Consider the following 25,055-nt stretch of genomic DNA (forward strand, 5'->3'; position numbering starts at 1 on the left):
TAAGTTTTGTATTCACCCTGTGTGTTCGTATGTGTGTGTCTGTGTGTCTGTCCGCCAGCGATAATTTCACCATTTATGGACCGATTGTCACCAAATTTGGTACGTGGGTCAAGCCCCCCTGCCCGATGCCACAAAAAATAAAGTCTGGTGACGATCCAAGGTCATTTGAGGTCACACGGGTCAATTGAAAGGCCATGCCATTATAAAGGATAGGCAATTTTGAACCATTTCTGAACCATCTGCAGGCTGAAATATTCACCCAATCATCACACAAGTTGGCACACACATAACTGGAGTACACTGGATGTTACAGGTTGAAACCGGTCAAGGTCACTTGAAGGTCATAGTAACCAAATATGCATTTTTGGTTATAACTCCGTGAAGGATTGAGCTAGAGAGTGTGGGAGTGGTCTCAAAATCTCAGAAAAATTATTATCTATTTATAATTCTATGCATTTGTATAGTAAAATATTAATAGTTTTCGAGGTAATCATTAATTAAAACAGTTCCTTTCTCTTTCAGTGTATGCTGTTAAAATTCTAATTGGAATGAAAATAATTTCCATTTCTTCTTTTTCTGGCAATACACAACACATTGATCTACAGTCACAGAACTAACATATACGGAACTCATGAAAAATTATATTTTCGTTACACACTAGTATGCACAGACATTCTCATGTGTGACCAATATCACACAAATGTTCATGGGCATTGTACAGATACACACATTGCATTGTGGATATAACAATCATGTAATATGGGCTGGGTTCCTCATAAGCTGACTTCTGTGGTGATGAACTGCCCCCACCGATGCCTCATGGGGGACCAGGTTTCTATCTCTGATTGCGCTTGCTTAGAAATCTGAATTTAAACCTTGACATCTTTACTTAGCTAGCACTGTTTAAATACTGTGTCCCTTGTGAATCTTTCACCACCTGTTAACAAGAGATCACCAAATACATACCAACTAGTGTGCCTCCAATGACAACTGGCTGGGAAGACACTACAGTCTGGCCCCTGATATCGGAGGGAACCACGGTCGACTGACAAATGTATCCTTTGACTTCCTTCTTCCCGCTCTCGGTTACATTGTCCACGCAAGTTGCCAGCACTCTTCCCTGAAATACCCAACTTAAAATTTTATCTGAGTCATCATACATTTTCCTATACAAGCATGACTGCAGTGTCTCACCTCAGTACCACACAGCCCCAGGTTAAAATGTTGGAAATATCTCAAGCCTTTTGCGGTGAATCGAGCTTTGTTGTGAAAACTGGTCACATTGGACAGAGCGGAGAAATGGTAGTGCAATGGTCCCTGTTGACTTTGGATAGTCAGGTGGCATTCACTGAGACATGCTGAGTATTCCTGAAAAAGAAAAATAGATTATAGATAATAAATACATAATGCTTAAGTCAAATTATTTTAGTATAATAAAGCATGTGGTTTGCTCAATGTAAGATGCATTTTTCATTCGGCATATACATTTTATGGCATTTGCCCTACCCGAATAATAATTATTTTGGATTCGGATCAGGTCAAACAGAACATCAGCTTGTTGGGCCTACATAATGAATAACATGTATAAACCATATTCATAACACTAACTTGAATAACTTCTCTCTTACCTTGTTCCTCTTGGTATTGGGTCCACAGGGCACACATGCAGCCTCCCCCACTGCCTGCTCTGCTCTGACGATTGTATTTGGGGGGCAGCTCTTACACACCCCTGTCTCACCGACCATGTAGTGTCCAGGGGGACAGGGGACACAGCCCAAATTGGTTTGGGATGCAACCAGAGGGCAGTGGCGGCACTTAGAGGCCACGCCCCCAATGACATTAGTGATGTGGATGGAGTAAATCTTGGCAAAGTCAGCACTATACTTCCTTGTCTGAAAACAGAGGAGTTACATTTTAGAGCAACAGACTAAACACCAAAATATAAACATGTTGGCACATTTTAGCACATTTCAAAACACTGTCAAAGAGACAGAGTGCCCTCTAGTGTTCATACTAACTACAGTAAAACTTATACATACTGTTTGTCACCATCCTGTGCATGACTTGTATATGTACTGTACAAGTCAAGTCTTTTTGATTGAATTTAATTAAAAGTAATCACAATAAGAAAATCAGTTCAGCACAGATGTCCTGGCATGGTAACACTATAATAACTGTCCCTTATATAGTCTTAATAAAACATGACCACTGAAGACTGAATTCATAATGAACAAATACTAGATTGTTTCAGGCTTAGTAACTACTTAGTTACTACCCTAACTAGCACTTAACTTGCAATTAATTTAAATGTGATATTTTGAAATATCACTTTATAATATTCTTTCTTTACTTTATTCTTACCAAAGAGAATTCCTGAGTGCGTTGAAATGCCCAGGTGAAGCTCTTGGTGTTGTTTCCTTGAATCACAAATGAATAGGACTGTTTGTTGTGGGTTCCTTTCCACTGCTCCACAACTTCACTGTTCCACTGAGTATAGCCCTGCAGTCAACAGGAATTCAGCAAATCAGCACACATTTTACTTTGGATTAACTAAAAAAACAAAACAACAGATTTTTACTTACCGATTGGAAGAAAAGCCTGCAGTCTGCTGTACACCTGGTCTCAAAGACAAATGTGATCCGAGCGAGTTCACTGTTTGTGGAGACAGACTGTGGCAACCTGCATGCAGACTTGTTAAGATATAGGCTTACTAAAATTCTTCTAAATGCCATGCATACTGACACCATTATCCCTTGGGTTTCATCAATTAGAATCTATAAGTTATTCTGTCCTCACCTGTATCCAGGGACATTAAGAGTAAGCATGAGGAAATCTGTGTCCTCTTCTCCAGGAGTTGTGTAGATGTATTCCCCCGCTACTTCCCAAGCTGTAATGAAAATGAAAATATTTTTACTTAAACTATGAATTAATAAATGCAATAGAAAGAATACTTGATGATTTTAACATTTCCAACCTGTGTGGCGCTCAGGGTCATTGAACTCTCTGCGGAAAGTTGAGCTTTTCATATTTTGGGGAATTGTGTTCCACCATTTGTACTCATAACCAACCAATGGCTCTGTACCTGCTGGACACTTGCCACAAACTGTAAAAAAAAAAAAAAAAAAAAAAAAGTTAAAATAAAATTACCTAATGAAATGTATTTCTTATTAATTAAGTTTCTGTATGAAATATTTTAAAGAATATAATAAATCTGTTTTTGCACCTGTCCCATTGGAGTAGAAGCCTTGAGGGCAGGCCTCACAGATTGAGGAGTTGGTGGCATAAAATCCTGGGTTACAGGGGGGACATGTTTGTTTGTCTCCAGATGCAGGCAGCTGAACAGCGCCCTCTACAATTTCACTGCAGATCTTTGGCTCAATCCACTTATACATGAGCTGGGTCTGGGTCAGAAAACAGTTTGTGAGAAGGACACCTGCAGTAGGGTAGTTGTGGACTCTGTATATTCAAAAAAGGCTAATCCACAACAGGTGGCTGCAACAGACAATTTGATGGCACTGTTGTTATTATTGTGTAAGGTATGGTGGACAAATATGTCATGTACACCACCACAAGATCTTTAAATAAACAGATCATATATTAGTGTTTGTCAATGCATGAAAATGGGTGTATGGTCAACTGAAACCTTTTCCAACATGTCTAAATCCTTTTCTTTAAAAGTCCAACATAAACTTAAGTTATATCATTTCATCTGAGGCAGGTACCTTTCCCTCTGTGTCACATGGAGTGTGTGTGTAGAAGTAGTCACTAGTGGTACAGGCAGGTCTGGGTTTGCATGTCCCTGAACCGGCCTCTGCAGAGTCACAGGAAACAGCCAGAGGGCACAGTATCACAAACACATTAAGATTCAAGATAACATAGGTGACACACAAATTTCAAGTATACTGCTAACGTACATTTTAAGAACACAGATTAAAGTTGTATAACTAGTTTATAATGGAAATACTGTCTCTGTACCTGTGTACGTGTCATTTTGACATGGGTGACAGACTGTGGCTCCTTTAGTGGAGAAAAAGTCCACCGGACATGGGGAGCACCGTGCAGCACCAGCTTTTTCACTGTACGTCCCAGGTTTACAGAGGAAACACTCAGATGTGTAGGACACTCCTGGAGAGATGTAAAGTCAGAGACAAAATACTGTAAGTGGTGATGACACCTCCTGTACTACGTGTCGAATTTTAAAGATTTACCAGAGATTCCAATGTTTTTGAGGAGCACAGGTTTGATGTCACTATTCAGAGAATAGCCTGTGGTTCTCCAATACAACACATTATTTCCTGTGCTCAGATCAACCTAGAAAAAGCAGAAGATACATGCAAGAGTTTGGAAATGATTTGTTTTTTCATTTAATAATACATTTTTGCGCATTACTGTATTCTGAACATGTTGCTAAATATAGAGGAAATTAGAATCAACTAACTTAACAAACTACAACTTAACAAACTAACCATATGTTTGCTCCAGTCGTTCTCAGACACCTTCATCCAACTGCTGTCAGATTTTGTGGACTGGCACTGGTCGTTCTGAACCTACACAGGCAGAAAACTTCAGAAAAATAATAACTCAACTCAATTCAGTGCAAATGACATTATAGCGCTTTTTAAATACACTACTGTGCTATTCTTACAAAAAACTCAAAGTAAATGTTGTTGTCGGGGTACAAATACTCAAAGGTCAGTACTCCTGGTTTCTTCAGGTTCACAGCATAGGACAAAGTGGCAGTGCATTCATCTGTGTTAGAGGCGATGTATTCACCTTTTGGGGTCCAAGTCGAACTGAAAACAACATGGGCACACATACATTGTACATTATATATGCACATGTATATACAGTATACGTATAAAAAATACAATCAATTGTAGAGGTGCACAAACGTGAATAATATACTAGTATATATTTATTGCCCAAAATGATTCTTTACAACTTATTTGTGCTAAATACTCAGTATAGTTTTCAAAATATGAGAAGACACAGTTAGTCTGGATCTTACGTTTTAATTTCACTGTGGGAGGATAAAACATATCAAGTACAGATACTTTGCCAGGCAAATTTGACAGTTTGTATATTGAATAGAATTCCATTCATTACTTTATTTCAGTTCTGTAATACATACTTTGCACAGCTGACTTGGTCGTCATATTCGTTAGTGTTTTGGTGGAGCGTCACAAAGCCATGGGGTAAAGAGTCCCATTCATCGAATGCCACTCCAGTCCCCAGAGAGTAGGTCCCAGGGGCGCATTTGTGACACTGTTGAGACTGCATGTCCAGAAACTCCCCTTCATTGCAAGAAAAGGCTACAACAAAACAGGTACAGCCCATTAATATATAACTTTATTTACAGACTCAGGGTCCAAGTCGTACACAGATAGACACACACCCACAATACACTACATTCATATATAAACCCACCAACACACACACACATACATAAAATAAAATAAAAAAACTTCAGTGATGCAAGGTCCATATAGTTGAAATACATACACAACATGGTGCAATGAATAAGTAATACAATTTAATCAATCTTGAGTATCTTCTGCTGGTAGAAAATATACATGCATTAGTGTAGAATGCACATACAGTATAACAAAGTTTTAGTTTTAAGAAGATGTGAATATTTAGATGCTTTTCTTTAGGCCCATCCCAGCCAATAATCTGTTTTTAGTTGTTTGCAGCTCTTTTGCATTCATATGATAGCAATGAGATACTGGCATCTAGAGATGTCAATATATCAAATATTAGTGTGACAATTATTGGGAGAAGAAACATAAACATTTTATAATTATTCACAAATTTTAACAATGTAACCAAACAACCGTGAAATCCTTAATTCACTTTCATTCACAACATCTTTCCCTAGTGTGTGACCAGCTACAATCAAACTTTGCTTTACTGGATTAATAAAATATAAACTGGATCTGCAGGACATAAAATAAAAATCCAAGAAGATGTGTGGACCGATAATATTTATCACTAGTTTAATATTAAACTCATGGGTTTAGTATTGTAATATTCTAAATTAGTGATGCTCTGCTTGTAAACGTATGACTCACTGCATTGGGTGCCTTTGACGGGGTCGGGTAGTCGTGTGCACGTGTCCAGTTTGTTGGGCACTGCCACCCTCCAGCGTGCTCCCTGTAGGTCGCATTCTGTGTACTCAAAGTGATAGTCGGACTGCATAGACAGACACAGGTGTGCAGTTCACACAGATATAGGTCATATTACACACATTCTCTTTCACTAAGAAATAAAACTGTTAAAAACATCACTAGTGGAATTTGGTGAAACGTTGTCCTGCCTCCTTCACAAACAAACCCAGTGCTAATATTTGCTCAACAGTCCTGTCTCACCTGTTGTTTTAATCTCATTTATCAGGAGGTAGTCAGGTAAAACTCCCTGTGTTGACTTAAGCCCCGGAGAAGACAAGCTGACACCTAATATAGTGTTTTTGGTTCAATTTGACTATGGTCTGTAACAGTCCAGGGGACATCTGAGGACAAACACAATCTCACCTATTACATACAGTTTAGGGTGTCAGGATTATAATCTTGTTTAGTCGTGTTTTACAAACATGGTTCTCATGCTGTGTGCATGATTTCATGTAATTTGGAGACAGACTGTTTGCTGATAGCTTATTCTTGCTCTGAATGTATGGCTGGGTAATTAAAATAGGCTATGTTTACTCTTGTATGGGGCTAGGCAATATGGTCAAAAAAAATAAAAAATAAATAAAATAATAAAATCTCAGGGTTTTTTTTGCACATAAGGACAATGATGATTGAAATAGATTGTAATCATATCACAGTAGGGATTGCTCATTTTTCAAATGGAAGAAACTCTTTATGTTTTCATTCTTATCATATGCTATTATTTAAGAAATTGTAAACCACCTCAACATTTTTATAGATATCTAATTGTAATTGCACAATAACCTTGCTTTGCAAGTACAAATGTCAGGAATAAATTTTTATAAATTTTTAAAATTTAGAATGAATCAAAGTAATTACAACTCATTAAAATTGGGATTAAACCGGGACTAAACAATTATGTAATTTTTCTGCTGGATGGTCACCACCTGGTTACAGGTAAGATGAGATCTATGGAGAGGCAACCACACAGTAAGAATATTTTTCATTTTAGATAAATGAATGCCATACTATGTGGCTCAAACCAGTGTTTGTGTGATTGTGAATGCACATAGTCAAGGCTTAGTCCTGGTTTTGGTCCTGTTTTAGGCTTGATTATTTTTTTATTGCAAAGATAAATCTATGTTCTTCCATACCACTTGTTAATATCATTATATATTTAAGAATAATCTGTATTTTTTTGTAATTAGGACGTTGGAACAGTTCAAATCTTCAACAGCTGGCTCAGATACACCTGCTATTTAGTTCCCTGCATTAGGCACACAGCTTGGATTAATAGTTAACAAAACCAAACATTATTACCACTTGGCAATCCTCTAAGTCTTTGTTTTCAATTACAGCTGCTACATTAGCTGTGGAGTCCCTGTTAACGTGTGTCTCAGTGAATTTAAGCAAGAACACAACAGTTTGGAGATGACCTTGTCCGCACTAATCACCTGTTTTAGATAAACATGAGGGGACCACGGCAACAGGACGATGACCACGCTGCACACTTAACAAGATGCACAGAGTTTATCTGAGACCCTAATCATAAACAATATTTTCAACAAAGGCTTTTTAGCTAGTGAGTAGCAGTCAGCTTCTAGTAGTAATAAAAGTGACTGATAAAAGTGTGCTAGTCAAACTCCACTGCTTTTATGTAAATGAATGCACTATGAACTGCTGCAAAAGTGGAAACCTGTTGCAAAGCAGCCATAATTTGAAGTAAAAAGTGACATTAAGCAGAATTGCAATGCAAGATACTTTGGAAGGGCAACTGACAAATGATTTACTGATATTGCTTGCATTTCATAAATAATATATCAATACAATAATACATTTATTTTAACCTATCTCACCCAACTATTCTGTTGATTGTTTTACTGTGAACCAAATAAATTAGACATATTTTCTACATGGGACATATATAGGCTAACTTAAACACCACTGGGTGCAACACATTTGCATTAAAAGATTACAAATTGTGAGTTGAAATGAAATCCATTGGTCTAGCCTCACATATTTAACTTTGGCATACATTTGTTAAGGTTTTGTTTATACATTTGCACACTAGCCTTTATTCTCAACTTGACTGGCATGTTAAGTTTGGCACTGATAAAGTTTTTTATTTATTTATTTTTTTTTTATTTTTTTTTATTATTATTCTTACCTCTTTACAGATGGGCAGCTCGGCCTGGCTTTGAGCACACAGCAGTGCCAGCAGTAATAGTTCCACGTGATAGTTGTCTGGGTGCATGATGTCCTCGTGTGGGTGTTGAACTGATGGAGCAGTCGGGTCTACTTCACCTCTGTCAGGTGTATGCTCATGGGTGCAGGCCTCATGAGCTGTGGGCGGGGCCTCAACTGCCATGATCGACCAATCACATCACGGATCGTATACTTATGGAGCTACCACGAGGATGCAGTACCCATATGTTATTTATTTTGTAGAAAAGATTTCAACTTGAGCGTTTCAATGTGGTGAAATGGTTAATGTCAATTGCAATTTAAATTCCGTCAAACTAAAATGTATGTTTTTCTTTCTTCTTGTTTTTCCCTTGGGAAAAGACTATAGGCTATATTACAAAACAATGTAGGCCGAAATTAAATAATTTCATACATAGTAAGAAATGAAAAAAAAAAAAAAAACATAATTAAATAGGCCGATAAAGAAAATACTGACATGTAAGTAAATGACAGTGGTCAGATGTTTGTTGCTTAGTTGCTTAGTAACACGCATGTAAACATCCGGGAGTTGAGCGTGTCGATTTTCTGTCACATTTCAGGCCAGGCTTATTTGAAAAAAGATGAACACGTCCAGTCGGGACCCATATCCTCCATCAAAACTGGAAAACGACCTCACTTTGAGCGGATATAAGCCGCCGCCGGTGGGTCAAGTAAATTTTTAACGGTTTATTTACAAAATGTAGCTAACTTATAGTAGTTAATTAGCTAACTAGCTACATCATTAACTTTACATGTGGTGAATATTTGGTAAATGTAACTTAAATATTACTTTATTTTATATTTGTTTTTGTCATCTCTAAATTGTGTAGCAACTAAAATAAAAAACAGGCTTTTCGGGTGAACTTGCTCGATTGAACCCAAATCCTAATCATATGTTTAGTATTGTGTAGCAACTAAAATAAAAAACACGTGAAAAAGAATCTGAAGGGTTTGTTTAGTTCACAGTTATTCTATTCTTTTTTTTTTTTTTTTTTTTTTTTTTTATCTAGAAAAGAACCTTTCACAAACCGACCTATCTGGCGCAGACAGAAGAGCCATGGAGCCGTCTTCATAATTCTGCTACATGTTCCAGTTTCAGGAGGAGCACCCTGTTCTACTACCAGCAGGTACAAAAGTAGTATCTGCAGTTTAGAGCTCACATTGGACCAATTATACAGAGCTGTCATTTCACTCCTAGGCCCCACAGGACAGCCTGGACTTTCATTTGAAGACCATCTATGACCACCACAGGGACTTCTTCTGGAGTAAGAACCACATCTTCTATCAGAAGGACACTGTGTGTGACAACTGCAGGTGAGTGTTGCACACAGACAAATAGTAACACAAGTGTAACTCTGTAACAACATGATAAATGTCTATGGCAGACACACTGAGAAGCAAGGAGACAAAGAGACAGAGCAGGACCAGGACATCAGACGATGGGTCTACCCACAGCGTTGCTCCATTTACAGTATCAAATAAAAGGTTAACTGCACCACTTTTCCAGTCACTGCTTGGAAAAAAGTAAATGTTAATAGTTATGTTAAATGTTTAGTACTTTATTGAACACATAACTTAAGAAATAAAGAAGTACTATTACCTTAACTATATTATATTTGGTTGTGCATTTTCTTTTCAGCTCACTTAAGCTGTAAAGGTTTACTATTTTATTCTTCAGTGTTTAACTGTATTGTATTAAAGATCCTATATAATCATTTTTGAGACTTTCTATCTGCTATTGAACACCTTGGCATTCATATTTCAACTTTCACGCAGTGTAAATTAAGCTAAAACAATAGCTGCAAGATTCAGACCGAGATGAACCTTATTGAACACAATTAGAGTACAGAAAAATATCAATTTAGTAAAATATAGAACCCTTAAAACTTTGTAGTTATCACATAAATGTCACATTCACATACATCCACAAATATATTTTATTTATTGAAAAGCAACAACAACAAGCAAAACAGTAACCCTCAATCCTAAATAAGTTCTCTACTGTATACAAAATGTCTTTTAAAATAAAGTAACATCACTTTAAAGTGAACAAGTGAATAATCTGATTTAAACTCACAGAACAGTTCAAACTCTAGCTTTTCTTGCAAGACATCGTTTGATGAATGACTTCTCCTTCCACTCGGCCGGAGGTAGCATGTAGGCGCCATTATGAACAAACAGGATGGTCATCTCCTCAGCATACTGCAGGTTCTGGAGAAGCTAAAGACACCACACATTTAAAATTAAAATACAATTGTAATGAACTAAACAATCAGCAAATTAATCTGGATTATACTGACACATTCAATTTCCAATAAATGATGTTTATTTGACTAAAATGCATTTAGCATATTAATAAAAACAATAAAACATTTTTGTAAGCTTTTCAAAAGATTTCACTCACTTTGGGTGTAATAAAGAAATACTGGGATGTCGTCCCTTTACATGCAGTCCGGACCACTATATCAAAGACCCGTCTTTCATTTACTGGATCCATTCCCTGCAACATGAATAGATACATTTTAACTAATAGGTTAATTGATCTAAAGTATAATGTTGCAAAGTTTGTATACCTGGTTAATTTCATCAACCACTCTGAAGGGGCATCGGTTGAGCTCCTGTAGAGCCATGAGGTAGAGCATTGTGGAGACGCTGCGCTCCCCTCCGCTCTGGTGGTAGGCTGTCAGCTCATGGAGCTGTGTGCTGCTGTGAAACTTCACCCGAATCCTGATTCCGTACTTATCATACTCTTCCTGAAAATAAAACCAAAATGTCAGTACTCAGTGTTGTCGTCTAATAACACTTATCCAGCAAAACTGTATACCTCATTCTCATAGTGCAGATCAACCTCCCCAGCACATTGCATGGAACGGAAAAAGTCACTGAACTTGTCATTAATTTGTTCCACCAGCTGCTTCAGAGGGTTCAGCCAGCGCTCTTTAGCCTGAGACAGAACAGACACTTAATGAATATACAGTTATGCAGAAAAAAACACTGTTAACACAGTATAAAACAGAGCAGCAGTAAAAGGATGTACCTCTGAAATCTTCTGCCTGTAATCAGTCAAACTCCGGGTTTTTTCTTCAAATTCCTTCTCCAGGTGTTTGATCTCCTGCTCACGTCGGTTGTACTCATCTACAACCTTCAAACCACACAAATGATAGTAACATTTTACTGAATGGTTTGTTTTAGGGATAGTACAAAATGTTTTACTTTTATGTCAGTGTGCAACCACTCTATGAATGAGAAACCAGAAGCTTCTTTACAGCAGACTATAACAAAAATCAAACACTAAAGAAACTTCTTACATTTTCACTGAGTCCAGTGAAACATTCTGCTCTGGATCTTTCTTCGTTCAGCATGGCATCAATCTCATCCACTGTATCAGGCAATTTAGTAAAAGCCTGTTAAAACAAATTAAATAATCAAAACAATTAAATGATAATTTAGCAATATACAGTTCAGTCCGTAACTTTTATTATTTTGCCTGTATGTCAAAAAATATTCAACATAGAGTATAACATGGTGTATATAGTGTAGGCTTTCAGCATTAATAAACATGAAAAAATAAAAGCATAGTCTTCATAGTCTTTAACCCTGCATCATTATTTAGCCATTTCTTGAATATGATTTGGTGAACAGACTTTTACAAAGTTGGATCACTATTGTAATATTAATTGCTGTAAGTGTAGTTATTGAGCTTTACTAACATTGCGCAAGTCATCCGGTAGTGACTGATCTGGCATCATCCGACAGATTTCTCTGGCTCTTTTCATCATGCCTTTGCACTGCTCAGTCAGTTGAATCTTCCTCTGATCCAAGCGACTGCACCTTTGCTGCAGGAAAAAAAAAGCATGGCCGGCAGCATATGTCAGAAAATAATACACAGTCATAGTGGCATATAAGCTTTAGAATAATATCATGACAGTCTCAACAGCTTCCACTTAACTAACTCCAATGTACACCATTGATAAAAAAAAAAAAATCTTTTTCTCTCCTTTTCCACTAGAGGGAGATAATTCTAAACATGTTGCATGAAAAAGGCAATTACTCAAATGTTCACATCTCACCTCAGTGATTCTGAACTCAGAGGCTCCTTCTCTGTAGTCACTTTCCAGCTGTGCCTTCTCCGCTGTCAAACCCACAGTCTCCAAGATCAGATACACCTTTTCCATCGTCAGCGTGGCTCTTTGCTTTACACACAAAAGTCAAATGCACACACCAGTGTATGCATCTGTGGGTCAGTGGATCTGACTGCTCTACCAATTATGTTCCCAACCATCAGATCAGAGGACAAAACATTTTTAAGCATACTCATACCTTCATATAGGCCACCAAAGATGTAACAATGGACACTTTTTGGACATTGACGGCAGCAATTTTCTCTTTAGTCTCTTCTTCAATCTTCCGCAGGTCAATTGCACTGTTCTCCATCTGCCTTAAACTACACATGGAACAATGAACAAAGGTGTTATACAATACATTTTACCTCCATTTAAATTACCGTACCAGTCTAGTTTGGTGCTGATTTTCTGCTCCAGTTGCCTCTTCTTTCCTTTTAGTTCAGACAGCTGCTTCTTCTCGGCCAAAAGCTCATTGTCTCGGCGATCTAATGCCGAGGCTTCTTTCTGCAGAGACTTCAGTCTCTCATCAATGTCCTTCATCCTAGACTGACAAGTCTGGCAAAAAAAAGATTGTCATTACTGTTCTGTGTCTTTACGGCCCTGTAAAACACTAAATAAATATAATGTAAAATAATTATTAATATCAAACTGAAAACAGATTTCACATTTAACCAACAAAATATGGTTAATTTATAATACTCTGTCTCACCCTCATTTGCTCCTCCAACTGACGTTTTTCCTCAGCATCCACTGCTATCATCAAATACTGAGATGGATTCAATGCAGAGTTGACAGTGATGGTGTTGTTTGAATAAACAGACTTTTTGACCTGATATCTCTCCTCTTTGGTGTACAACACTTTGATGTAAGGTTCCTCAATTATCTAAAAAGGAAATAGACAATAATTGTAGCTTTCATGATTACTTACATTTTATAGTATTTGACAAAAAACACTAACTGTTTTTATCATTGTTTTTGTCTGTTCGTTGCCCACTGGGACGTCATGGACTTTGTAGTGATGACAAAGGTAACTCATGACCTCTTCAGGAGCATCGAACATTTCACGGAGGTAGGAAAAAAATCCAAACCGCCTGCACAGGCAATAAAATATAACTACAATTTAATAGATGCTATTTTGAATAGCTTTGTATTTAATTGCATCATACCTCAGTGACTCAATATTTCTGGATGGATTTTGATGAGAACGAGACTCTTCAGGGGCACAAATGGAGTTTACCTTCAAGTTCATTTTATCACGAACCTGAGAAATAATGAATTGTTATTGGTATTACTGAAATTCTGTGTTTTGCATGTCTGATAACGAGTGTGCAATACCGCACACTGTGAAATGTGTGTAAAAACGGGTATGCTGTATTTGTTGGGACTTATTGACTGAAGCAGTAGTGATATGCAGAAATGGTAGGTTAATATGCATTTTTATAAGATGAAACTCATGATTTTGTGTAATGCTTTGCTTTGACAATGTGTTTATGTGCAAGTTTGAGTGGATAGTGTGACTTGTTCCTATTGCTGATTGAATGTAATTGTTTTGTATAATTTACTAATTTAATCAGGGACAGCAGATGGAAATAAGTTATTTACCTATAATCTGGTGCAGAATATCTTTTTATGAGCTTATTAACTCTAGTCTTTAATTGAAGGGACAGTGTATATTTTGCATCTCCTACCTCAGCCATAAACTTCTCCATGTCGTCTTTTCTTTGGAAAACAAAGGCACGAAGGTCCTGGAAAGAGATGTGCGTTTCTACATACTTCGCATATTGTGGGTCCCTCACATTGATCTGACAAAAAGATTGATTAATCAATTATATGACTAAAGGATTACAGCCCTTGTCACTACTATTTTAAATAAAGACTTACAACAAGCATCATTGGCTCATGAACATTTCCTGCATATATCTGTTTGTGCTCTCTAAGCCACTGCAGAGCTGCAAAAGTGTCTTTGTGGCGATTACGTAATTTCTCCTCCTTTGCATTCATCATGTTGTTCATGTCATTCAGCTTCTTCTCCAACACTGTAAGCAGACATAAATTATAAAGCTGAGTGACTTCTGCTGAGTGCAGAGCAGCTGGCACATTCTTACTTTTGTACTCAGAGTACAGGTTGTCCTTTTCTCTGCGCAGGTCTCCCTTCTGTCCTTCGATCTTGGCCCGCTCCACCTGAATGCGCCTTAGCTCCATGTTCACCTCATTGATCTTCGGGGTCACATCGGGCTGATCTGACACTTTGGCCAATTGTGCCTTCAAGTCATCAATGGCCCGACGTGTGTTACTGACCCTCTTCTGATGGTCCTCCACTTCAGTTTGTTTTATTTTCAGATTTTGTTTTATGTCCTCAATCTAGGAGGAAAAAAAACATCTATTTAGTTAAAGGCCCTCTATTATAACATGTGAACATTTTGTAACCTTTGTTACCTCCTCAAAAACATACTGGGAGTTGTGTTTTGCTCCATTCACACGTTTGAGGAACCCTTTATTATTAGTCTGTCTACATCTCCAAAACTCAAAATGCTCTGTTCCACCTTCAGATGTCATGAGGCAGTAGTTAACAGCTACCGTAAATGGGCAAATCCACGGCTGAAATTAGCAAAAAGATTCGAGTGAAGATGTTTGGGAGTATTAAAAACACAGTGGAGCACTTCCTGTATTACCACATGACATCCTAAGGTGGAACAGAATGTTTTCTGTTTGAGAGAAGAACTCAGCCTAAATACGGACAGTTTGTGTGTTAAACATGTGTAAATGAAACAAAAACACAACTCCACGAATGTTTTAGAGGTTGAGATTTAAAAGCAGCATAATATTGGCCCTTTGATAAAGTATAAATTATTTTGCATATTCAAGCTCTCAAAAAGGCCTTTTCACCTCTTTGTGTTTTCGGTCCAACTGATCTTGTTTTTGCTTGGATTTTGTTGAAGCATCTTTGATGTCAAGTGTCTGGAAAACATCAATACAGTAGACTTTTGATTTAAGCCAAGGGACCTTATTCCAGGTTCACATAAAAAATGAATAAATAATAAAAAACATAGACTTTATTACTACCCTACTAAAACTTAATTCCACAATGCAATAATCTATGCACTTTATTTTGGCATAACATGTTTTTTTAATATTATGTCATTAAACTAAGTCTCATTACATACACACCAACTATAATTGCACATTTGGCAAGGTTTAACAATATGGAAATATTTCATCATCAATAATACAATATTTTTAGTAGATTTCTGACCTTGTTCTTAATCTGTGCCTCTATTGGGTTCAGTTTATCTTCTATTTGTTGAATTCTTTTCCTCATTGGAGCCTGTGCTTGTTTCAGAGTGTTCAAATGCCTCTTAGCCTCTTCGCGTTCTCTCTTCAGAACCTCCAGATCAGATCTGGCAGTCTCATATTCCTTAAAGCAAAATATATTATTAAAATTTTGTTTTTTGTTTTGTTTTTTCTTCATATACCTACCACCCAAGGCCTCTTTTTCTCCAACAGCTCAATCACATCCAGATGCCTTTTCTTCTCATAGTAGCGATTCACATCATGCTTATTTCTCTCATTCCTCAACTTGGCCTTTTCGAGAAAATTGGCCTTTTCTTTTACAGCATTCTGATAAACACATCACCAAAACAAAACCTTATGAAATCAAGAAAACATCACCATTAAGCACTGATGAAATTTTACCTCCAACTCTTTTTCTTTGGTTCTGAAGTTCTTCAACTCACAGTGGTATGCATACATCTCTGGTGGACCAACTGATTTCTCTGTTGCTTCAAGCAGCTCAGTCTTAGACATTTTGGCAAATTCTCCAACTTTTTCCTACAAAGTAAAAGAAAAACAGATTAATTTATGATGATAGGTGTTCAGATAGTAATATCTGCAACATAAATGTTTAGGCAGCATACCATTTGAAGTAAATGTGGTATTTTAAAATACCAGAGTAGCAACAGGTTCATACCCATAACAAAAAATTTTGTTGTGACAATGTTAAAGAGTTTTTCAAATTCTGTATAGATGCTTCTTTGTATTATTATTATCAAAGGGTATTTCTCACGGGAAAACCAACTCCTCATTATCTGTTATCTTCCGCAAGGACAGTCCTCCCTACACCTCAGCAGCTGACACGCACGCAAACAAACATGCACATGCACACGCACTTTTATTCTGTGTTTTTTACTGTGATAGAAAAATGTAACCACTATTCTTGTAACCTGTGTGATTCGATAAATACGTGGGGTTGGATGGTGGCTCTTCGACAGTTAAGAGCTGTAGCAGCGCCTCTGTCCCTCGCCGTGAGTAAAAACCCTGAATTCTGCCTTCTGAGTTTCTTTGTGTTAATATCTCTGTTATTTACTAACAGACAACATACTGAATTTACCTGTGGTAGAAACTGACAAAGGTTGCTGACTTGGATGCGTAGGGACTTCACTTCCTCTTCCACAGTTTTCTGATTGCAGTGTTTACCATTGATCATCCACGAAGACTGATTGTTTTCTACATGAATCTCTCTATTAATTACAATGTTGCCACTGCTTTTGAACCTGTAAAATAGTTTGTACTGTAAGTATTTAGTATTGATATTGAAGTATACATTACAACTGATGGAAATGACAAGGGCAAACTTAACAGTTCGATCTCAATGGATCCTTTGGGACATCCTCGCTTGACATACAGCCCTACCTAATAGAAAAACAGTATTTATACATCAAAAACTAACCACAAAAACATGGAATGTGTACCTTGTCTCCTCTGCCCAATACAGCGGTCTTTCCAGCCAGACCCAAGCAAATAGCACACACGATACTGGATTTGCCAGTGCCATTGGCTCCAACAATCATGTTTAGGTTTGGTCCAGGGTGTACCACAGAGAAGTCATATGTTCTGTAATACATTAAACAACATGCATTCACAGAAAACACGTTGTTGAAATAAAATTAGTTTATTGTTTCATCTATGTTTTTGACTTTCAACACAAAAGCACGGCAGTCTGACAGCTAATGTTACAGCATCGTTCTTTAAAACAACGATCTTGTATTTAAATGCATTTTGTTCTCATTCTGATATAGCTTAGTTTTAGATTAAGTAAGTTAAGTTTTAGGCAGGAAAATGTGGCACTTTGCAGTGTTATCCACGTTAACGTTAACTTACAGGAAGTTTTTCATAGTGATGCGGACTATGGATCCTTCCACGAAGCGTTTGTCTCCGCCGGACCTATGTTCAGCGGCCCACGAACTGACACCAGGCGTTTGTGAACTGCTGTGAGCATGACTGAGCCTTTTCTTTTTAGCAGGTTCTGCCATCTGTAAAAGAAATGATTCATTAGGAGCAGCTCGTTGTCGCATAAACTGTGTCAGATGTCGCTAGTCGTCCCGCGCTTGCTAGATTTGTTGCTGCTTCCTGATTGGCGAGACAACAGGCGCGTGACACTAACAAATAATATCGCGTGATTTGCGGAACGTGATCACCCAAGGAAACGAGCTCGTCTTTTCGGGTGAGCTTGCTCGATTGAACCATGGGATTGAACCCAAATCCTAATCAGTGTGTGTATTATTTTTCTTGCTGATCAAAACGTTTTAATTCTTAAAAAACAGTTGAAGTGGGAAAATGGCGAGTGACTTGACACCGTTTCTCTCGCATACAGCTGACCGTTCAAGGGCCTCTTACTTTACTCACAAGGAGAAACTTATTATTTTGGAAAACTTTGAAAACTATAAAGACGTTTTTAAGACCAAAGCAAACACTGCTGTTGCAAGTAAAGCCAAAGAGGAATGCTGAAAGAAAATAGCTGAATGTGTAAATTCGTAAGTAAATGCAAATGAAAAAAGAGCAAAATTTGGAGGTAGAATTACTTTGGGGAAAAAATATCAAATGAACAGTTATAAAAACTAATTCACTATCTTTTCTTTTTAGTTCAGGAAGTATTAAAGTATTAAAATTAAGACCAAATACAAGAACCTACTCCAGTCTGGTAGCTTATCTAGGATATCAGTGATTTTTTGTTAACAAGAATTCATATATTATCCTGTTGGAAAAAAAATAAATAAATATAAATAAATATATATACACATACACACACACACACACCTTTATAGCACACCAGATTCGAGAAGCAAACCAAACTAATCAAGAGGCACAGATTTTGGAAGCGCTACAGGGAGGTGTACAATCAAACCCTACTTTTCCTGGCCCACAGGAGCTCTTTGTTCAGGGTTAAGACAGTTTATTTAATTTTACATGTTTATTTGACACTTTGGCTTTAACAGAATCCTTGTTTGCTTTCAGTTGAAGGTAATACAATGGTTGTAGTGGAACCCCACAACCTTGTGTCTCCAGAAACTGAGGTAAAGGACTATAATTGTCCATTTTCACTCTGCAAAATAATATCTTTCATACACTATACTTGTTTAGATTGACAAGGGTAACACAATCTTCAAGACACTCTTCCCTGAGATGCCTGCTGGGGTAAATAAAGCATTTTATAAAACAATGCTTTTAACATGGGCTTTATTGTAAATGGTTAAGAGATCATTTCACAGGAAGCCAAAAATGTACAGACTCCAAACTTGCCAGAAGCCTCAATACCTATCTCTGAAGAGCAATTGGTAATTTTCCATGGACAAAATAAACTCAAGTGTCTGTAATGCTTGGTAATTTAGATCCATTTCCCTCTTTGTACAGGTTGAAACAGCTTTAAGAGCTCTTCAAAAGAAAAATATTGAGCTTGACAATATTAAAAAAAGAACTGTAAATACATAAACTTCAATTAGAAATTGAGAAGTTGGAATATGAGAAAAAGGTAGAGTATCATCTATTCATACAATTCCTCCCCCCCAAAAACTCTAGTATAATCTTACTTTGATCTGTGTTTTCTCAGATGAGGCAGCCATCAAAATAAATTAAAAATAGTCATTTTTGTGTTTTGTGAAATTGATGTTTGAGTGTACATTATTGATACATGAAATCTGAAAAAAGTTTATTGAAAATTGTAAGTCAAGATGTCAGCTGGTCTGATCAGGCTGGAAACACCTAAAATTAATATGACTAACAATTTAGAATAGGTGATTTAGAACTGCATGAAGGCAGTATTAAAGTCTGAGTCGTGTCTCAATGTACGAAGATTTTGTGGATAACTGAAACCCATCTCTGTTGTTATTCCACAACCCGCCTGTAGGGGAGCTCTAAACCAACTGAATGAACATACTTAAGTCTAGACACTACTGTACAACAGAAGTATTTTTGTACAATACTTCGAGTTGAACAAGGTTATTCAACTTAAAAAGCCAATGGGAAGGGTTACGCAAAGTATGCTGTGAGCGGGCACGTGCTGAACTCTCAAATCCTCGCAAACTTGGGGCAGCGCCTGGACTAATGCTAACAACAATGTGGCGCTGCCTTCACTTGGCCAGTTGTGGAAAGATCAGAATCGCCTCTATACTCATTGTCCTACAGTGCAAGCAGGGATACACCCAAAGCCACACCGAGAACTAGTATATCTGATCAATTCATCACTTCTGACCACAGCTTAAGCGTGGGAAAGCTCTAAAAAACGCGCTACTGTACATTGCCGTGCATGGCTACAGAGCGTTTGTTCCTATCATTTCTGACCCGAGCAGAGCAAAACTCGGGTCAAATCAAATAAGATCAGTGTGTAGGTTTTTAAAGGACACATTCATTCGCGCATTCACCCAAACACACACAAAGCCCATATACTCACTCAAAAACACACACAGAGCATCCACAGCCCACTCAGCAACTGTGAAATTGCTCTTCCGGGTTTGGTTTTAAAGACACTGGCGCAAAGGATGATGGGAAGGAAATAAAGCCTGGGGATGATGACGCCCTCTTCTGGTTTTATATGATAATTAAGCCTCTACCACGAAGTGTGGAGAGAGTACTGTGTAGAGGGCATTAAGTAATGGCAGTTAACAACAAATATTTAACAGTTGTCTAAAATATACATTACAAAAATACATTTAAAACTGAGTATGCAACACAACTCCAATAGGATATCTACTGGAGTTGTATTTTTCCTAAATTGCTCTGAATAGGGATTTGATTAATTGCTGTTCATACTTAACAATAATTTAGTTCTGTGTGTCAAGGTCTGGGCTCAAAGGCATGCAGAATGAAATGCATTTTGTGTATTGTGAAATGTGTGTATTATTTTCAGTACACTTAAGCCTACTTACAAACTGCACCAATGTCTATCATGGAACAAAGAGAATTTAAGGTTTGGCAAAGTGATCCCCACGGTCTGCTGTATCTAGTGAGATGAGAGCCCAGCAGCTTAGAGCCAACGTGACCTGTAACCTGAGAAACCCAACACAGGCTGCATATCACAATAGCACTTTCCAGCTAATATAAAATGCTGCATTAAGCCAAGTCTGTATTAAAATAAAATGACTTGAACAAATCACACATTTGCTACTTTTCTGTCTTCCTGGTGTCACTTGCCCCAGTGGTAAGGGAGCCTTGCAGGTTTGTTAAGAAGCATTTGTGTCAGCGACAATTAACTAATCTAGTGTCCTGTGTCCTGCAGGGGGCTGTAAGGTAATCTTGAATGGCGTAACAAGATTTCAGCTTCTACTATCACTACTGAGTACTGTTGCACATGCTCCTGTGCGGGGTGAACATGTAGGGCTAGGATCCTCAACAACAAAGTCAGAACCATGTTGAGTTGAGCTACTACAGAGGAAACAATAAGAAAATGTGACTTCTAAAATGGACTAGGAACTGGAGACCAAGTGTCGACCTCTGCCATGGAGGGAGGAAATGCAAAAAAAGTGAGTATGTTTTAGTGCAGGTGAATAGGAGGTCAGTGTATGGTCTGGAAGCCATCTGTTGCAGGTTTGGGTGACTCTTTAATGTAGCTGAGCAGATTGTAAACGCAGCGTTGCTTGTGTTGGAAACTTGACTCCAAATCTATAAGGTATTCTACTAATGTAGGCAACATGAACCTGACCTCATTATAGACTTCCAGTAATAGCATTTTAGACTGACAGACAATCGAGATTACAAAACTAGTTTCAACTATATCAGATTAAATAAGACATAGTAATTTTGTAATCAAATATGGTTTTAAATGATATGACATTATTACATTGCATTATAGGGCTGAAATCTCTGAGACACATCATTGTTATTGTTATCATCATTATTTATTGATTACCTTTCATTACCCCTTAAAGTCTCGATAAAAAGCCTGAGGGGACAAAAGTATCATTACAATATTGGTTAAAACAACAGGAGCACACACCATAATATTAAATAGAAGCTCAACAATGCAAATGCAACTTTGTGATGTAAATGAAATCACAGATGCAAATACTAAACAGGTTACAGAGTTTCCCTCACAATAAATAGCTTGTATCAGAAATGGACTGACTCTCTGCCAGGGTAGCCTCTCTGCAGGGGGCAGGATCTGAGGGTTTACAGGGACAACAGACAACAGACACTGGCACCCATATCACACCAAATAATCCATACATTTTGACTGGTGACTAACTGATGTGATACTGGACAAGAAGGATTTGAAGTTGCTGTTATCAGATGAAGGTATCTGCAGTAGCAATGGTCTCCCATCTGCTCCCTGTTTAATGCAAGTCTCCACTCCAGCTTATCTGGTTTCACTTTGCAGGCAGATATCTGTTTCAAGACCATGTCAAAGGTACTCGTCTCAGTTTCTATTCTTATTGTTATACTGGGCAATTGTTGTCAAGACTTTGTATGATTTGGGATTGAAAATACCACACAAAAGAAAATGAATAAAGTCTAGTGTCTGGCCATCTCACTACTGCCATCTGCCAAAAACCTGAGTAAAATTACATCACCTTTGTACTCCATGTAAACAAAAGAGGCTTAAGGAAGCCACCAGGCACTCTCCCTTTCACTCCTTATCTAATATATGGGATATTAGAGGATAATATCCTCCGCCAAAGAATGCTATAGTAGATGTGTTGGTTAAATATTTTTGGCATATGAATGTTTAAGTTGATCTAATAAATCTTTTCTTTTTTTTACAGAAAGTTGGATATGGAAATAACAAAAAAGGTGGGTTGCATAGAATTATGCACAATACTGTCCATTATCGCCTCTTGTGGAGGATAACATAAGGACATTTTTGGTTAAAATACAAATATAGGCTTGCTTTTTATAGCGGTCACTTCCCTGTATGTTTTATTTTCATCCAAACACATGAACTAATAAAAATAGCATCAATTTGTGACAAAGGAGTAGTCCTAGATTGGGACTATATGGAAGCCCAATCAATGCAAAAGCTGCATTTTAAAGGACATTGGTAGTGGCTATGTATTATGCACACATAGGGCTTATGACTTGCAGGGCTGAATCCAATAAATATCAGTTTTCATAACTCACATTCAGGACCTGTCTGACACTGTGTCCATCAATATTACAAGTCCAATCTTACTAAGTGATATATTGGCTGCCACAAGCCACATTTGGCATAGAGTCAAGACATTCATTTCTTTTCATCCAGTTGCTATGCAGTTCTTACAGACATGCAAGGGTAACATCCACATCCTTCAACAATAATGGTATGCCATTTGCACTCTCTTAGATGCATGCCAACCAGCTCTGACTCGTCAGTCCACAACGGACAACGACGAGATTTCACAGCCCAATAAACTAAATGGCTCTGTTGCAGATTTCCAAAATTTGCACCGAGAACTTCTCCTTGGCCATAAACGGTAGTAATGTACATAAGATTCTAATATATAATATTAAGTACATGTCATGAGATAATAGTAGGGGATGTGTTGAACAGCGGGCTTCTATTTGGAGTGAAGCCGGAGCTGAAGAGGGTCTTGGAACAGAGAAGGGGGAGGATCCACAAAGAAGAGGAGCAGGCTCGACTGGGACCCTCAGATCTGGAGACAGAGCTCCGCAAAAGGCAGCAAAAACTTAAGGAGGTTAGTGACGCAACACTGCATTTTAAATTAAAATCTATGTGTTTACAAAAGCTATTGCCATTTAATTTTCAAAGTAAATGGGCATCATGGGTGAATGGGAATTTGGTGACCATTGATGAGTGATTGGAGGTGGATAAAGCAATTGAAAATGCAGATTGTAAGTTTTATTGTGGTAAAGGAAGTATATTGTTACTATCACAACAATATTTTGAACTGGTTTTGTTAATGAATGTAACTAATAATAGCATTAAGTGTATACTTTTACTAAATTAGTTTATCATGTTTGTTTTTTCCAGTATGAACTTGAGGAGCTGAAACAGCGAGAAAACCTGGAGAAGATCCCAGAATTTGTCCGAGTGAAAGACAATCTGAGGCGGACCCAGATGTTGGACCAGTGAGGCATTGAGGCACCTTCACCACAGTGGCCCTACTGTTATAGCACCAGTGCTGCAGGACTACTGCTTTCTGCAGATGTAGAGCTCAGTATTTTTATTAAACCATTTTTACTTTCTTAGCCCTGAGCACGCCTCAATAAAGACTTTCAATATAAAGACCACCTGTTGACACGTATATACGCTGGGATTAATACATTAAAAATATTTCTCTTTTCAGTTGTGTCTTGATTTGGACTCTAATTCACAATACTATTTCATACTAAATTCTTATAAAGAAAGCATCTATCCTCAATCAAAGTACTTTTTTGTCCTTATCTTCTGTCAAGAAGCTCTGCTTCAGAAATCACTTTTGTAATAATAATTGTGCTATTAAATGTTAATTGATAAGGCATTACATGATTAAGTCCTAAAATAGGACATGTTTTTTGTACATTGCTTGGCCTAGAGTTTTGTTTTTGTGCTGACTTGGGCCCAAGCCAGTGCCCATGTGTGCTGGAAATAAAGACTTTAAGGTTTGCATAGGTGCATTGTTTTGCTGGGCACTATTCAAAGTGTCCGGCACTGATTTGCATGCACTTGCTCTCACAGAGGACGTGCACACAGTTCTTTCACATGACTGTAGAACTCTGTTTAATTAGGTGATCTTTTCATTCCATCACGGGATGGGGCTAGGAGCAGGGAACAGCAGGGACCATCTGGAGCAAGCCTTTCAGAGTGTGCAGGACCATAATGCCCAAGGGCCCGGTTAAAGCTCCACACACATTTGAGAAAGTCAGTGAAGCCACCTGCTCAGAGCCAAACTGTGGGCACCGGGTAGGTTATTTCACTAGCACAGAGCCAAACACAGGAGCATGTAAAAATACAAAAATGAAAAGACAATTAAACAAAAAGTGACAATTCAAACACCTGCTGCTTGTACAATCCATCTGAACCAAAAACCTCCTATAATAGCAATGATGGTCAGCTCACTTTTTGAGGGATCATATTATATGCCTAATCATATTGTTGTGACACAATACAGACAACAATGCATGCAAACATTAAATCCCACAGATGCCTAACCACTTCAAAAGACTATGAGCACATTTGTCTCTTACCGACCTACAGGGAGGTCTGGGAGTGTGTGCCCCATGAGACAATCAAAGCACTACAAATAAAAGGGGAGTACAGTCAGTGTATAGACAAGATGATGAAGTTTGTTTAACAGCCAAAGTAAAGCTGGATTTG

The 25,055-nt window shown here is 37.7% G+C and overlaps 4 protein-coding genes and 1 non-coding gene across 6 annotated transcripts; 2 read left to right on the top strand and 3 right to left on the bottom strand.

The window, feature by feature from the left end:
• Nucleotides 1–926: 926 nt before the first annotated feature.
• elapor1 (endosome-lysosome associated apoptosis and autophagy regulator 1) lies at nt 927–8,651 on the bottom strand. Its single transcript, XM_055166044.1, has 16 exons — nt 8,314–8,651; nt 6,072–6,192; nt 5,132–5,312; nt 4,646–4,793; nt 4,467–4,547; nt 4,209–4,311; nt 3,976–4,125; nt 3,723–3,811; nt 3,224–3,401; nt 2,975–3,103; nt 2,797–2,887; nt 2,583–2,679; nt 2,362–2,499; nt 1,629–1,892; nt 1,195–1,368; nt 927–1,120 (listed from the first exon to the last, which is right to left on the bottom strand). Exons 1-16 carry the CDS (start codon nt 8,512–8,514, stop codon nt 941–943), a joined length of 2,325 nt encoding a protein of 774 aa, XP_055022019.1. The 5' UTR covers nt 8,515–8,651; the 3' UTR covers nt 927–940.
• Nucleotides 8,652–8,891: 240 nt separating this feature from the next.
• cfap276 (cilia and flagella associated protein 276) lies at nt 8,892–9,866 on the top strand. Its single transcript, XM_055166087.1, has 4 exons — nt 8,892–9,031; nt 9,380–9,496; nt 9,568–9,683; nt 9,755–9,866. Exons 1-4 carry the CDS (start codon nt 8,951–8,953, stop codon nt 9,849–9,851), a joined length of 411 nt encoding a protein of 136 aa, XP_055022062.1. The 5' UTR covers nt 8,892–8,950; the 3' UTR covers nt 9,852–9,866.
• Nucleotides 9,867–10,292: 426 nt separating this feature from the next.
• On the bottom strand, nt 10,293–20,268 carry smc5 (structural maintenance of chromosomes 5). 2 transcript variants are annotated; one of them, XM_055166083.1, is made up of 25 exons: nt 20,217–20,268; nt 17,651–17,802; nt 17,242–17,383; nt 17,130–17,182; nt 16,881–17,043; nt 16,187–16,321; nt 15,971–16,111; nt 15,747–15,908; nt 15,380–15,451; nt 14,599–14,854; nt 14,375–14,529; nt 14,182–14,295; nt 13,660–13,754; nt 13,452–13,584; nt 13,203–13,376; nt 12,879–13,048; nt 12,690–12,813; nt 12,440–12,562; nt 12,080–12,205; nt 11,678–11,773; nt 11,407–11,511; nt 11,194–11,313; nt 10,943–11,122; nt 10,774–10,869; nt 10,293–10,589 (listed from the first exon to the last, which is right to left on the bottom strand). In XM_055166083.1, the coding sequence occupies exons 2-25, from the start codon at nt 17,800–17,802 to the stop codon at nt 10,455–10,457; spliced, it is 3,222 nt and encodes a 1,073-aa protein (XP_055022058.1). In that variant the 5' UTR covers nt 20,217–20,268; the 3' UTR covers nt 10,293–10,454. The 2 variants fall into 2 exon arrangements, with proteins under 2 accessions (XP_055022058.1, XP_020785422.1); XM_020929763.2 differs by lacking the exon at nt 20,217–20,268 and having other exon boundaries at nt 17,651–17,916.
• On the top strand, nt 17,971–23,984 carry zgc:195245 (uncharacterized protein LOC565483 homolog). Its single transcript, XM_055166085.1, has 6 exons — nt 17,971–18,042; nt 18,785–18,843; nt 22,525–22,552; nt 23,082–23,211; nt 23,289–23,433; nt 23,730–23,984. Exons 1-6 carry the CDS (start codon nt 18,015–18,017, stop codon nt 23,829–23,831), a joined length of 492 nt encoding a protein of 163 aa, XP_055022060.1. The 5' UTR covers nt 17,971–18,014; the 3' UTR covers nt 23,832–23,984.
• Nucleotides 19,915–20,264, bottom strand: LOC129412479 (small Cajal body-specific RNA 2). The gene has a single exon (XR_008633751.1). It is a non-coding gene; the product is annotated as a small Cajal body-specific RNA 2 (non-coding RNA).
• Nucleotides 23,985–25,055: the final 1,071 nt, after the last annotated feature.

Source organism: Boleophthalmus pectinirostris, unplaced genomic scaffold, assembly GCF_026225935.1.
Source record: "Boleophthalmus pectinirostris isolate CB_2022bp ecotype Guang Dong unplaced genomic scaffold, ASM2622593v1 HiC_scaffold_8, whole genome shotgun sequence".
Classification (NCBI taxonomy): domain Eukaryota; kingdom Metazoa; phylum Chordata; class Actinopteri; order Gobiiformes; family Gobiidae; genus Boleophthalmus; species Boleophthalmus pectinirostris.